This window comes from Macrosteles quadrilineatus, unplaced genomic scaffold (assembly GCF_028750875.1).
Source record: "Macrosteles quadrilineatus isolate MER2022 unplaced genomic scaffold, UCM_ALF_1.0 Scaffold_8__2_contigs__length_117827958, whole genome shotgun sequence".
Lineage (NCBI taxonomy): Eukaryota > Metazoa > Arthropoda > Insecta > Hemiptera > Cicadellidae > Macrosteles > Macrosteles quadrilineatus.
In genome coordinates this window covers 41254448-41270806 of record NW_026542601.1, presented here as the reverse complement: position 1 = coordinate 41270806, position 16359 = coordinate 41254448, and the positions used below count along the sequence as shown (strand labels likewise).

Genomic DNA, 16359 nt, shown 5'->3' with positions numbered 1-16359 from the left:
TTTCCACACCATTTTGTAGAGCTTAAAAAATCTAACAATTTAGTATATTGAAGTGTTATTATGCGCCTAATGGCTACGGAGAAAATTAAAAGACATTTTAAATTTAAAATACCCATGTTATTTTTATGGAGAAAATTGTAAACTGTTGTAGTTGACTTGTTTATGAGCATATTTTGATCAAATTTGGAAAATGCATTAATTTTATACTAAACTATTACCATTTCACAAAAAAAACCTTTTATCCTCCCTGTTGCAGCAAACCTAAATACTCGTTAAACTAATGCTATTTAAATAGTGAAAAAATGTAATATTTTTAAGGAGACATTTTAGTGTAAATCCAATCAGGCAAATGTAAATTCGCTTATTTATTTATTTAATTCATACGGAGACACCATTATACAATAATATACATTGGCAAATAGCACTATTTGGCATAAAAATATAATAACAATAATGAAATGATTGGAAAAAAATAGCACTATACAATAATAACAAGAATAGCAACCTAGCTTAGTCTGCAGGTTTGCTGTGGCGGGGGTATTTTATTTTTATTAGTTTTGATTAGCGAAAGAGATTACATGACTAAATAATAAGTGATTCAAATTCCAATGAAAAATAGGCTGGTTACAACACAAAAGTATTTTATTCTATCATACGCTTTACAATATTTCTCATGGGCTAGGTCAATTAGATTTTATAGATAGGTTTTATAGGCCAGGTTCACGGGCTTACTAACAATTCGATAGAGCAAATAGTCTTTTAGCTCAGGGCATAGTTTCAAGCCAGTTAGGGTAATGCAATTCTGATCTTTTACACGGAAATCGGCTACTTAATTTACCTTAATAGTTTAGCCTTAACTAATAATAATGCAATTTAGAAGAGTTCTTAGCCTATGGAAAAAATATAATTATAATTGAATTTCTAGATAGTAAATATATATTACTATAGTTGAAAATATGATTTTGCTTCAAATTTTGATAAAATTAGTTTTGAATAGGATGTTAAATGTTTTTGAGGAGAAATTATAGTTCACTAGGAACAAGGTGGTTGTTAGAACTGTTATTGATGGTTTTAATACTTATATTAAATATTAACAGCTTTCTTCTGTAATAATCTTCTTTCTTCAGGTTTATGTTGTATGAATATTCTATTCTTCTTCTTTAAATTTATTATACTTTTAAATAATACTTATTAAATTACTGAAGATTTGACTGCCACATCCTTTCTTCACCAAGGTACACTGTAGCACATTTCTTTCCCTTTGTTCCAGGGTTACTTCAACAATATAACACTAACACTTACGGGCTATGGTACATCTACAGAGTATACAGGGAACTTGTACATATATATACATTTTAGTATATCTTTATATAAAGCCAAAAGTACCCATGAACTTTTGAGAAAACTGCAAGTCACACCCCCATTAACCATATACTTAAAATGTTCGTCATGACGAGAAACCTTGCGCAAAACTATCCATTATGTCATAAATTGCCCTTAAAATAATGTCTAAATTCTTTTCTAAAGGAAACTTTTCATATGCCTAATGTTAAAAATACCAGTACCTCATCTGTACTTATTTGTTTGTTATTCTTTCAATTTATTGCCTTATTAAAATCAGGTGTGATTATTTGTTTCTTTTATTTTATTTTGTTTATTTCAGGTTAACTTAACCAATCAATAGTTTTATTAATACCTATGATGTAAAACGGGGTGAAGCCAGTGGGTAACAGCTAGTTCTTGTTAAATACAGCTTTCTTATTAGGACCTTATTTTAATAATAATAATTACATCTAAATATTTTTCATATAATTATTTGCCATGATTCGTTGAATATAATCAATAAATATTCATAGTTTTTAACCGACTTCCCCACTACCAACAAAAGGAGGAGGTTCTCAATTTGTTTGTGGCGATGTTTTTTTTTCTATGTATGTTCACAAATTTCTCTGTGATTCTTTTACCGATCAGTGTGGTTCCACCACCAAAATAACCAGGAGAGTTTCTATTTGGTACCTTATATATTATGTTTAAGTATAATATTTGTTTTGGTGAAAAATTCTGAAAACCTTAAATATTCAACATTTATTTTGTTTACATTTGTGCAGATTGTTTACATTTGTGCAGAGAAGGCAATAAATAATAATAACATTCCTACAGCTGTTAGTTGAAACCATTTAAATGAAGCTACAGACAATTCTTCATGAAACAGTTGCTTCATATTGATCAATAAACTATTTATTGCCATGGAGCCTAGAGTTACATTGAGTAAAATGTATTTTGTGTTGGTTACTATAAAAAATGTATTTTAACGTTTGACCTGATTTGTGTATACAGTAATTCTGTTTTTAGTATTGAATATTCTGACTTACAAAAACATAATAAAATATGTTTCAGTGAATAGCTGTATGATATTGACAAATAAAGGTGTATTGTGAAAACCAAAGCATTCGTAAAACAGGTCTAAATATAAATCAAATGCAATTATTCCTTACACGACCTAAGAAGTGTGACAGTGCATAGTCGTCAATTGTCTTAAAAGTGTTAAATATTTTAATTACTAAACATGCATTTGCAGATGTGGAATGTTTATTGATATTCTCTACCCAGTTACTATATCATATCAATACTATTATGCCTGCTTCGGAAAGTCCTAGAGGAAGATGATTCGCAATTTCGACTAGGCTATATCTTGAGCAAACAAAACCCCCTACATGACTTACACCACTTTTAGCTGAACCAATCTTTCATATAATATTTTCCAAAGGTACTATACGAAAGGTACTATGGTGTTAACGACCAATTTTCCACTTTTGAGAGATTTTTGGTGCTGGTAGCTGAGGAATAACTTTCATATTGTTCCAAAAAGCTTGAGACGTTACTGTATTTCTTTTTATAATGTAGAAGTACACCGATTGGAGGAAACGATGATATCTGACATTTCAATGTATCTAGAAAAGACAATTAGTTTCTCATTAGACCTAATGTAATGAACAACTCTTTCTTTCTTAAGGAATATCTAAAGATGTTTATTTCCATACCCATTGATTATGTAACCTGAACAGGTGACTCAAGCAGTTTTAAAATAATGATTGTTCTGTGGAACTTTTGATTGTTTCAAACAGTTTTGCTTATCAAAAATCCTCAAGTAATTAATATATAACAAATTTTACAGTCACTAAAAATCGTGAAATAATTTATTTTTGTAAAAAAATACAACCGACTTCAAACGCTCTAAAAAGAATGAAATAATTTCAATAAAGTAAACTTTTGTATTAGGCAAGCTCAGGTATTTCAAGTCGGCGCGGCTCAAACTTCAATTATGATTGAAATTAAATATTGTGTGTGTATTTTGAAAATCAATAAATTGTAGCTGGATAACATAAATATTTAAAAAACATACTGAACTGTTTTGTTTATATACTAAAGGAAATATTTTCTTGTATTTTATGTTTACTTCAGAATAAATGCATTATGAAAATAACACACACAAATGTTCTATATGAATAGGAAAATATTTAGTTTGATATTATGATAGGGAAATGAAGCTATATTAAAACGTTACTTTTCCAAGCTAGAAACATATAAATGCGTTATAATTTTTTAAAGATACTCGTTAATACCACTATAATGCCGATCTCTGATTACGGTAATAAAATAACACTTAACGCATAACTATGAAAAAAACATGCAGATTAACACCTTTAGTTATAGATAGTCACCTGCAATATGGACAGCCTCTTTCAATTTCGCATCAAAAATCATCATAGAGCCGCGCCGACTTAAAATACGTGAGCTTGCCTAATACAAAAGTTTACTTTATTGAAATTATTTCATTCTTTTTAGAGCGTTTGAAGTCGGTTGTATTTTTTTACAAAAATAAATTATTAGAGGTAATTTAGTTAAAATATACAACATTTATTTTGATTTTTGATATTAAACATGTGGTTAGTTATATTTACTTGCAGTCATGATTTATCTCAATATCAAACGTAAACTTGAAGGAAAGGTCTTGACGTGAACTGAAAACTTCTTTCTTAAGGGCACTAACCCTTATTAAGGGGTTGAATCGAATCGCATTTAAAATATTAAAGAGTATTGTATTGTAAAGCTATTGTATTTGTTTTGTTCATAATTTTTTTTAAATTTTTTTCCCGAGTTAACGTTTTGATTACTACCATAAATTGTCTGCACCTTGACAGGTACAGTACGTTATTCTTATGATGAGGGATAGTATTTAATTTTAGCGTTCAAACCTTTTATTTGTGTATCTCCAATTGATTACATATTAAGTTCAGCTTTCTACAATTAAAATAATACAGTAATTAATTGATAATGCATACGAATTTTTCTTCCTATATTTTAAACAAGAACTGTATAGTTTGGGAGGAGCATTATAAGTTCCAATTGGAAGGAAATCATATGTCTGATTAAACACCTAGTCATCCAGCAGATTGCAGTGGACAAGGCACAGAAGATCCACAAAATGTCCCTGTTTGCGGAGCACTGGTAGAACAACTAGTTATCTAGAGTTAGCTATTAGCAAACACTGTCCATTAGAGTTAGTTAGTTGTTAGTTGACTTAACGACTTAATTTTTTTTATTACTTGGCATAGTTTTGTGATTTTTACTATATTATCTTTATATTATATTATATTATATTATCTATTATAGTTAATCGTTAGACATTTTTGTTCGACCTCTTAAGGCTACCAGGACTTATGAACTATTCGTTAGAACAGTACCGTTTACTAAAATCAAGACATAATGGTTGACAAGGGCATCCCTATCCATGTTTTCAGTAAAGGTCAGCTGTAAAAGCAGTTGTTTTAGTGCGGCACGCAAGATCTGTTAAAAAAAAAAATTTACGCATGATGTTTAGATTTAGCAAAATTTGTATTGACATCTTTTAAATCTTACTCATATTTAAACCTTTTTTAGGAGCCTATAATGGAAGGATGCACACTGAAAAGTAAGTAATGATGAGACTATAATATAGTGTTTTTATCTGTTAAGAAAATATGCTAAATTGGTATCCCTTTTTAGTAGAAGATATAAATTTAATCCAAGATAAACATAACAAGAAATTTGATATTGTATGAAATAATATGTCTTAAGCTTGAAAATAGTAGTATAATTATTAAAGTATAATTATTTACACCCAAATAAAATTATTAGCACTATGTAAGTCCAACTCCGTTAATAGTACATGAGCCAATTGATATTTTGGTAACACCTGGGGTGGCAAGTGCTTTCAATGTTTTTCTTGTATAGTTTTATGTGTAGATTAAGAATATATGTGATAGCAATGCATAAGTAGTAGCTTTATGTACAAAATAGTAGGTTTTATATAACAAAATTGAATTTAGTCTTATATATTTGTAAGAAGGTACCAGTCAAGGTGGCACGTGCTATCAATGTTTTTCTTGTATAGTTTTATGTCTAGATCAAGAATTTATGTGATTCGGACCCGGGACCGATTTTTTTTAGTTTTGAGGTCCCTAGAGGCCAAAAACACCATCCGATCAAATTCATATATATATATGTGTCCGTTAGCGCGATAACTCGATCAAAAATGATCCGATTTTGATGAAATTTGGTACAAACGTGTAAACCTACGTTTATTCGAACGAGTTCGCGAACCAGCATGATCGGACCATGGGAACAAGGGTTTATGGGGGCTTTTATGGGGTAAAAATGGGTTTTTCCCATTTTTGACCTAAAAACATAAAATTTTGTAATTTCTTTCTAAACTATTTTGTAGAGCTTAAAAAACAAATTATTTTGTATATTGAAGCGTTATAATGTGCCTAATGGTTACGGAGAAAATTCCAAAAAATTGTAAATTTAAAATTCCCATGTTATTCTTATGGAGAATAAGTAAACTGTTGTAGTTTGCTTGTTTATAAACATATTTTGCCCAAATTTGGAAAATGTTTTTATTTCTTACTAGCTATTAACATTTTACATCAAAACACTTTTACCCTCCCTGTTGCAGCAAACCTAAGTATGTGTAAAACTGATTCTATTTAAATAGGGAATAAATTGTGATATTTTTAAGGAGACATTATAGTGTAAATCCATTCAGGGAAATGGAAATTCGCTAAGTCTGCAGGTTTGCTGCGGCGGGGGTATTTTTTATTCAGTTTTGTATGTAGATCATAAATTTACATTAAAACATTATCTATATATAAGCTTTTTTTAAATTACTTTAAATTTTAAAATACAGAGTTTTTTATTTGAACAACATGTTTTTGGCATTTCGATTTACTTTATTTGGACATTAATAAGATTGCGGAATCTTTGGGCCAAGACGTATGTCAATCGCTATTTGGATTACGCGCTTTCACTGGCTGCGACACTGTTAGTGTTTTTGCTGGTAAAGGCAAGTTTGCAGCACTGAAAATGTTACGAAGGAACAAAGAATGTCAGAAAATATTTCAAGAACTGGAAAATAGCTGGGTTGTTCCAGGAATTATTCAATCGCCTACAAATGTTTGTGTGTAAGCTTTATGGAGACAAACAAGAAACCAATAAAGTAAACCAGTAAAGATATCAAATGTTCTGTTCTAAGAAGGGTGAAGTTGATTCCAAAGGGGTGAAATATGTCTTTTTGCTGACGACACCTCTCTCGCTGTCTCTAGCCCAAACCGACTCGAACTAGACATGTGTGCCTTTATACAAGCCAGTTGCTTGTTGCAGTGGTTCGATGAAAATCTCCTAAAAATCAATCCAACAAAAACTCATCTTGTTTAATTCTCAATTAGAAAAACCAAAAACAAACAAAATTTTATTTTGGACGATACTGAAACTGAAACCCCTGCTCAAGTAAAATTCCTGGGTCTGTTGTTGGACGAGAACTTGTGTTTCAACCCGCACATTGATTCTGTCTGTAGAAAGATTAGTTCAGGAATATTTCTTTTGCGCCAACTAGCAAAATTTTCAAACAAAGAGGTCCTTCTTACTGCTTACTATGGTGTACTTTATCCACACATGATATATGCAGTTGCACTATGGGGTGGTGAAAGCACAAGACCCCATTTCCTTTTTCGCCTTCAAAGGAGAGCTATCAGAATAATTCACGGCCTTCCCTACAAACATACTTGTAGAGTTGTATTCAAACCATTGTATGTGACCAGACTGGTGAGCAGTACTCCAACAAAGGGCGGACCCGCTGCACATACAAAGTCCTTAGAGCAGGAGTTGAAAACCCATCTCGACACATTCTGACAACAAATTCCAGAGCAGAATAAGCCTTCTTACTTATGTTTCTTAAGTGAGGTTCTGGACTTAGATTCGAGGAAACAGTTACCTCCAGATCTTTCACTGTAGAAGATCGGTGTAGAGTCTAACCGAATAAGGTATAGTTGAACACCATTACATTCGTGTGCCGAGAGAAAGAGAGTACAACGCACTTAGATATGTTCAACTCCATCTCATTCTCCGAACACCACCGCAGCACAATGTTCAAGTCACTCTGCAGCTCCTCACATTCAAAGTCCGTTGTTACTTTCTTTTCGTTGTTACTTAGATTTTAGCATCGTCTGCAAACAGCAACACTCTTGAATCCTTGACAGCATGGACTAGGTCGTTAATAAAGATTGAAAACAGTACAGGACCCAAAAGAGAGCCATGAGGCACTCCAGATAACACAGGAAAGGCTTCAGATTCAGATCCATTATATCTCACAATAAGGCAGCGTCCACTAATTTAGCTCCGAAACCACTTCAGCATAGGTCCAGCCACTCCCAAAATACCAAGCTTAGCCATAAGGTGATCATGGATGATTCTATCGAATGCCTTTAAGAAATCTATATACACACTATCCGTGGTAATGTCGTCATGATATGTTATTAAGTTTTTCGTTGAGGATCTGCCACTATAGAATCCATGTTGAGCTGTAGACAGAAAAATTCTGGCAAAGAAAGACTGGTATTATGTCATCGGACGCCGAAAAGTACTTTTTGGTGTTGTGATGTCAACAACTCTTACTTGTCCACCTCGACCGGTGTACAGGGCAGATATTCCTCCAAGGGGCCAAGTGTTATGTGCATTGTTTTCATAATTTTTTTTGTCTACGATTGTTGCCAAGTCGTTAATTCCAGGTGTAATAGTTAGTTTGTCTTCATCCATCCAAGCTTTCCACTTCAGACTGAGTTCAGTTGTCACAACATCATTCCAACCTAGTTTCGTTCTCCATATATCCTTAACCAGTAGTCTGTTTTTCAATATGGTAGGGGAAATCAGACCTAGGGGATCAACAATTAACATAGCCGCTTTAAGAATCTCTCGTTTCGTCGGATACTCAGATTCGAGAAATTCAAGTTTTTCGACATTGCGATGGAACAAATAGCAGTCGGATTCAGAGTCCAACCATAATCAAAGTACTCGTTCTGTAGTAAGTCGAGTATCGGGCATCAAGTGTTTGGCTTGGCTGGCTTTCAGGTTTTCAGGTTTTCAGGAATTTTCGTAAGTACTTGTTTTTAGTTATACATTCAGTTACGAATTTGGAATCCTCCATGTGTCTCATGTGTCCTATGTGTCTCAATTATTTCTTGAACACGTCGTTTAGCTACCTCTTCTGTGTAGGTCGAATCTAGCAGGTCGTCCATATATTCTTTAGTCAGTATGGAATTACTAGCTTCAGTATACAAAGAGTGAAACTGTCTTGCATTGTGGGTTTACAACAAACAGTGCAGAGCTTGGTGAACATGTTGCTCCGAAGGCTTTCATTATGTAGGTATCTGGGGGTCTGTAGAAATCTTTGTGAGTCAACGTCTTCATCTCTTATATTTACTTGGTGAAACATCTCCTTTACATCTCCCACGATAGCAAATTTTTCTAACCGGAATTTAAACAGCACAGATGGCAATGGATTCAAATAGTCAGGGTCGCTGAGTAGTGCATCATTGAACGAGACTCCGTGAGATTTAGCAGCAGCATCGAAAACCAATCTTATTGTGTTAGGTTTGTTCGGGTTTGATACTCCAAAGTGGGGTAGATAGAATGTTTGACCTGTTATGATAGCAACTTTTCAGGGCTGAGTTTTCTTATATATCCTTTTTCCATATGTTTGTCAGTCTTGATTGTGTAAGCCTCTTTAAATTCCTGATATTTTTCCATTTTCGTTTCAAGAGTATTTAATCTTCTCAGAGCATTGTCATAGCTTGGAGGGAAATTAAATTCGTCATCTTTCAATAAAAGACCAACTTCGTAACGATCTCCTGTTTTCTTTATGGTATCCTCAAGGATTGACACTCCACGTACTTCTTCATTTGACAATTTCAGGTCATTTGATCTAGTTTCTCCATATTTCTCTAATTCAAAGGATTTCTTTACCATGTCATGAAGTGAAGATTCTTCATATGAGAGTAGGGTAAAATTCTCATCCACACGATCTCTGAATTGTGCACACTTCCCATGTAGAGTCCAGCCAAGAAGGCACCATGACAGTACTGGGGCGCTAGTAGGACATTCAATAATCTTACGGGTTAGAATTAGATTACAGTTGTCTTGGCCTATCAAGAGAGTGGGCCTGACACTCGCTAATGGAAGAGGTTGGTTGATCGAGTCTAGGTGACCAGTTCTTCCTCAATTTGACACTGTCTATTTGTTGGTGTGGTAACTCTAAATTGGACTGAGTTCTAACCCCTTTCAATGTAAAGATTTCATCCTCGTAAAAATCCTTTTATTTTTAAATCTATTCTCTTTGATTGAGATTCAAAGTGTCTTGTGTTGTTAGACCAACATGTTGTCAAAGGAACAATCTCACCTTTGATACCAAGTTCATCGGCAATTGATGAATCCAGAAGTGATACAGTCGAGCCGTCGTCTAAAAGGGCATAAGTATCTACCTGGGACTTGGGACCGTACAACGTGACAGGACAAACACGAAGCAAAACACGGTTTGATATGTTATTCTCAAAATGATTACCGATTACTTCATCTCTAGATTTTAACCCTCCCTCATTTCTTTTCATTGGAGGTCTTTCAAGATTGGAGTTATGTAAGAGACTACAGTACAGAGATAGTACAGCTCACAACCGTTTATACTGCAAGCTCTTTTAGATTTGATTTAAGTTGATGTCGTTTGAAACAAGAAAAGCATAGCTTTTTCTCACCTACCATTTTCCACCTTTCGGAAATATCAGCTTACCGAAGTATAGAGCATTTTGTCATTATCGTGCTTACCACCACAGAACACGCAGGTAAGTGGGCCAACTGCGGGAACTGCTGCTTTTGAGGAGTTGGTCAACACAGGTTTGAAGTCATTTTTCTTTCTAGTCTGGACGTCCTCGTTTGGATGAAAATAGATACTCATGATAGAACATTGTCTCTCTAACCAATCTGAAAAATCACTTAGGCTAGGTCTAGTTAAACACATACTGCTCACATGTTGAGCCCAATGGTACTTCATTTGATAAGGCAGTTTTCCTAACAGTTCACTGAGTAGTTGAGGGTTTGTCATGTAGTACTCCATATGAAGGGACTCGGCTATAGAGGTAAAGTTAAGAATGGTTGTAGAAAACTCGACGAGGCCAACAATATCGTCTTCAGTTACAGGGGCTAGCATTCTAGTTTGGCTCATCATAGACTCAATGATAAACTCGGGCTTACCGAAACGCATCAGTAATGTTTTGATTATGGCATGCAAGTTTTTACTGGAAACAAAAAGAGGTTTCACCATTTTAAAGGCTTCGCCTTCAAGACAGTTTCTAAGTCTAGCTAGATTGTCATCATCAGAATACAATGTTACGGTATTTTCAAATGCAGAAAAGAACATAGGCCACTCACTGGTCTACCACTAAAGTTTGGTAGTTGTTGGCGGCAAAGAGAGGTTGGTTGAATAGCTTTTTTGACTGAATCTGCTAGTAATTGTGCAGCCGTGGTCATAGCGGTTGATGAACACTGATGAACTGTCGGTTCATTATCATTCAGCCACTTTACGACTTTACTCTCAGATTCTCTCTCCTCTCTCTGAGATATTAAGCTTTGACTTATGCTTACCTCAGATCTGCAGACTTGACTACCATTTGCCAATAGTGATTGCATAGAAGCCCTTATTTCCAGCATTTGTTTACGTCGCTCTAGCTCCCTCTTGTCTCTCAGCCGTTGTCGCTCCATTTCCTTCTCCAGTCGTTGTCGCTCCATTTCCTTCTCCAACCGTTGTCGCTCCATTTCCTTCTCCAGCCGTTGTCGCTCAATTTCCTTCTCCAACCGTTGTCGCTCCATTTCCAGCCGTTGTTGCTCCATTTCCTTCTCCAGTCGTTGTCGCTCCATTTCCTTCTCCTCTATCAGTCTTTGTCTTTCCAGCTCCTTTTCTTCAATTTCTCGTTCCAGTTTTTTCAATTTTTCAAGTTCTATTTCCATTTGTCTCCTGTTGCTTGATGTTGTAGACTTACTTTTTGTTTTCCTTGAACTAATAGAAGTGATGCTGGTTTGTCTCAATGCTATTCCTTGAGTGTCATTGTTTCCATTCTCAGAAACATTCTTTGATAATTTGTCAGTATCATGATTTTCATTCTGATTCGGGGTATACCTTTTTGGAGGTTTAACTTCTCTTTTACTTTTTCTGTAAGACATGGTTCTTTTTTTTAGTTTCGGCACCAATATTAAATTGTCAATTATCAAAGTCAAAATAAAAATAGTCAATTTCAGTACAACATTTTCATCACTATTTACATGTGACATTTAATCTTTACAAATAAGTTATAGCACAAATATAAAGATTAATCAATGGTCATACATATATATAAAATTACTCATTAACAATGTATGTATGTATGTACCTTATGGACTCCAAACCTGAATTTTTCAAGGATGGTTTGTGTAAATCTTTGAGCAGATCCGTCAAAAGGGCTCCACCCCAGAGTAGTCGGGGGGCAAACTGTATTCCGTGGGATTGTCCATAAGAATAACATTGGAAGTTTGTATGCAGGTTTGCTGCCACGGAAATGTAAAAATTGGGGATTTAGGCCATAATCAAGTAGATCTCTACTAAATGAAGCCACTTACCAATTATTATTAAGATATGCTGAGTAATAAGCGAGATATGCAATTTTATTTTTCCCCATAAGGATAAAATGGGGACAATGTTCTGTGTTTTCAGTCTTCAATATCACGGTAACCAATGGTCATTGAGCCATGATTCAAAACACCGAATTGTTTAATTTTTTGAGCTGAATTCAATGGTGTAAATTAAAATTTGATTATTATACTCTGAAAAGAGTTATTATTAATTAAATGAATAGATGTCACACATAGCGGCCATCTTGGATTTACGACGTCATAAAAACCAAACCCCGCAATTTGAGGGTAAACACCCGGTACTTCACCATTATTTGACATATAATAAAGAGATTTCACATAGTCACACATTCCCTTCACAAAAAATCCCACGGAAGCTGGATATGTGCAGTTTGCTCCTGGACTAGAGGGTTTTAAGGGGTCCAATGTTTGACTTTTGGAACTACAATGTTTACAAATAAATATAATTTAAAAGTAGATGTTTAATTTCACCAACTGTTGGTTTGAATAATCACCACATTCTGTATTAGTCATAATTTGAAATAGTGCCTCAATATTTCCCCAGAAAACAGCACAGAAAATATTTTACTTTTAGATAAGTCCAAATATATTAAACCCTAATCGCAGCACACCTGTGCACCCAACAAAGTTTAAATTCTCCCCTACTGTATTAAATATGTAGATATACAAAGTAAAAACCTTTATCAAAGTATAAACTTATATATTCATACACCTGATAAATGTATAAAGATATAGATTGTAAAGAACAAATTACCATATAAAAAATAATAATTGTTGGCGCAACAACGCGCGCCGCGTAACTTCTTTTTCCTTAAAAACTATTAAATACTTACTTAAAAACTACTTAACTTACTATAAAAACTATAGTAAGTTATTTTCCACTGTACTATTTGTAGATGATTTGTAATATGCATATGTGACAATTTATTTATTTACCTAACCCGCCATGTTAAACTTCCTTATCCCAAGCGTGATGTTTACAACTTCCTTACTTCTCGAGTGATGTAAAGTTGAAAAAAACTCACTCGGTGATGTAATGAAACCCATTTAAATAGCATTGAGTGCTTAACTTAAAAAAATATACCTCTACTAGGTGAAACCCGTCGAAATCGACGGTTATTTTCAAGGCTTACGCTTATTCATCTAACTGCGATAAATTAAATGAAAATTATACATATTTTGAGCATTTAGCAATGTTTAAAGATTAATAAGTGTAAAAACAATAATGATATTAATTGTGTTAGTTACCAAATATGGTTGATCATTCAACGAATAAAATATTTCCAATACTGTACGTATACTGTATACCTTTAAATAGTATTAAAATCGTATTGATGGATCTTTGTACTTAAACACTTCCGTGATTTCATTGGTGTAATTCAGATTAATCTATGATTTTATTTGAAAAAGAAATCTGTTTGTTGGGAAGACACGTTCTAACTTCAAAGAGAGGTATATCCTTTACAGTGTAAGTTTGATTTTCCCTTCGTCACATCGCGTCAGTTCGTATCACACTTCTAAGCCAATGAATAACCCTCTGCACAGTTTTGAGAAAAGCTGTCCTTGATATGGGGGATGTCAGTTAGTTGTCTCAGCCATATCAGTTACATAAAGATGTCAATATAATCTCTCTTCGGAATGTTAGGTGTAGTGGAATATACTTGAAGTGAAGTTGGCTTTTATTCTTGAACTTTAGGGGCCTCCTCATTTATATAGTTGTGCAGCTTCATTGGCAAAAAATAATACGAATGACATAGTAATGTGGCGTTTCCAAAAAGCAAAAAATAATGTTAATTGGTTGTTACCTGTAATCGAAGTAACCTCTCTGAAAAGTCTGCAGTATATTGCAGTTTTCCAGCTTAATGACTTTCTAAATCATGCACATATTTCTAAATAAATATTGTAAAATGTTTTATCCAGTTGCTGTAAACAATTATTCATTTTTTAAATATGGACTCGGCTCAATTTGGCACCATGCCCTTCTGCAGTATTATTTTGTATCGTATTACACAATCGAAGATTTTTCCAGTGATTGAAAGCATGTACAGTATGACAATAATCTCATGAACCTATGATGATCCGTCTAGAAAAATATGATAAAATATAGGGAAAAGGTGTGAGAGAGGCAGAAATCAACCTGTAAAATAGATAGAAGATAGTTCAATAAGAAATAATTGTAAGAGTTAGGAGTTATAAAAGGATTTTCCACTGATTTTGTAATGGAACTTTATATTAAAACACATGACATGATACAGAAGAAAATCAATTTTAAAATCAGAAAATAACATTGTAAATACTTCTTTTGGACAATTCAGTAACTCCCAATGAATGTGTGTTGTTTAAAATACAATTTTAAAATTAACAGCTGTTTTATTAATAAGTAATGATCCACATGACCAAAATGTAAACAAATCTGTAGGGGGATTTTTAAAGGCTTCTGGGGCAGAGCCCTAAGCGAATTTACTTAGTTTTTCTTTTGATAACTCATCTACAGACCAAGACCTTTCTTTGGACACCTCTACCATAGATAAAACATACTCCCTAAGTAGATTTCTCATCCTTATGGAACAGCTGAAGACAATTTTATGGTTAGTTCATGTACGGTTTATGTAGAGGTCGTGTTTTGTTTACAATTTGTTTCCCGTTATTACAGCCATTTAAAACATCGTTTAACCAAATAATACGATCTAATCATAAACAATAACTTGTCCCCTAGTTATATAACCAAACAGTAAAGCACAAATCAAGAAATTAACCCTAAAATAACGGAAACAAAGTTTCATCGATACTAGCGCCTTTGTGTCTCTTACATGAACTAGACACGAAAAACGTGCTTCAAAATTTACAATGGGATGAGAAGTCTACTTGTGTTGGTTAGTCTATGCCTCTACCAAGTTTCTACGCCCAGCCGTTCTCTAAAAATTAGTGGATACAAAGTTTCCAATTAAATATTTAGATTCCCCCATGTTAATCTTATGGGAGAAAACTCAACTTTGATGGAAGATCCTACCCAAACTAATAAAGATATCAAAAAACGAAAAACACTTTGCAAAACTACAGATCAGGGCAATTTTTTTGACACTTTAATCATCAAAATCGGTCCAAAAATGAGGGAGGAGTTTTGTTCACAAAAATCGGCTTAGCGTATTATATATATAGATAGATGGAGGCATCAACGTTCAACGCTAGAAATCAGCTGTGCGATTGAATGTTATTGTTATGCTTTAAAGTATTTTCCTAACCTAGCTTTTGTTTGTAAAAGAACGTTACTGTTAGACATGAGTGAAATGGATAATGAAAAAAAAATATTATACGTAAACCCCATGTATATTGTCGGGTCAGGTAAAATCTTGTAAGTTACACGTTACGCAAGAGCGTGTTTACATCTCTTAGGTGAAATATGCAACTCGCTTCCGCTCGTGGCACAACATTCACCTGCGTGATGTAAAAACGGTCTTACTACACTTGTAATGTAATAGCTATTTACCTTACAAGTGTAGTAAGAGCGTTTTTACATCACGCAGGTGAAGGTTGTGTAACGAGCGGAAGCGTGTTGCATAATTTACCTAAGTGATGTAAACACGCTCTTGCGTAACGTGTAACGTACAAGATTTTACCTGACCCGACAATATACAGGAGGTTACGAACAATATTAATTCGGGACAGCAGTTGCGGACCGTGTACTTTGCCTACGTGCAGTCGGTGTTGCAGTATGGTATCCTGGCTTGGGGTGGTGCCCTTCCTACGGTTCTGGAACCACTTTCTGTCGTTCAACGATCCGTTATCAAAACTATTTTAAATAAAAACTCTAGATTTTCTTCCTTGCAACTGTTTTGCGACTTTCCAGTTCTAAACATTCGACAATTGTTCATAAAAAATCTTCTTATTTTCATAAATCTTAATAAATGTTCGGTTTTTTCTCCTATTCAACATCGTTATTTGACTAGAAGTAACATTAACTTCGGCTTTTCTTTTCCCAGACTCTCCCATTCAACCCTTAAAACTTTACGTTTGTCATACATTGTATAGAACCTTGCCTTCACATATTCTTGAGGCGGAGAGTGACAGCGTCGCTGTGTTAAAGCGTAGAGTCATGAGCTGGCTTTTAAATATCGGCAGGGAGCAATCAGAGGGATTACTCAAATCGTTGTACTCGTAAATTTCTGCAGTTTCATGCGTCACCAAATCACTTTTTTCCTTCATTGCTAAATACCACTTACAATCACTAGATTTGAGTTTTGGATGTTTCGATGCAATTAGGTTTTTTTCTCTCTCTTGATCTTGTTAATATTTTATTATTTACTATCATAA

General features: G+C 34.1%; 1 protein-coding gene across 1 annotated transcript in view; it reads left to right on the top strand.

Moving 5' to 3' along the window:
* LOC129001408 (uncharacterized) overlaps positions 1–16359 on the top strand; it is a 238255-nt gene that overhangs the window by 102995 nt on the left and 118901 nt on the right. Inside the window, exon 20 of the mRNA XM_054428664.1 lies at positions 4942–4972. Coding sequence (XP_054284639.1) covers positions 4942–4972 — 31 coding nt within the window. The remainder of the gene's footprint in view (positions 1–4941; positions 4973–16359) is intronic.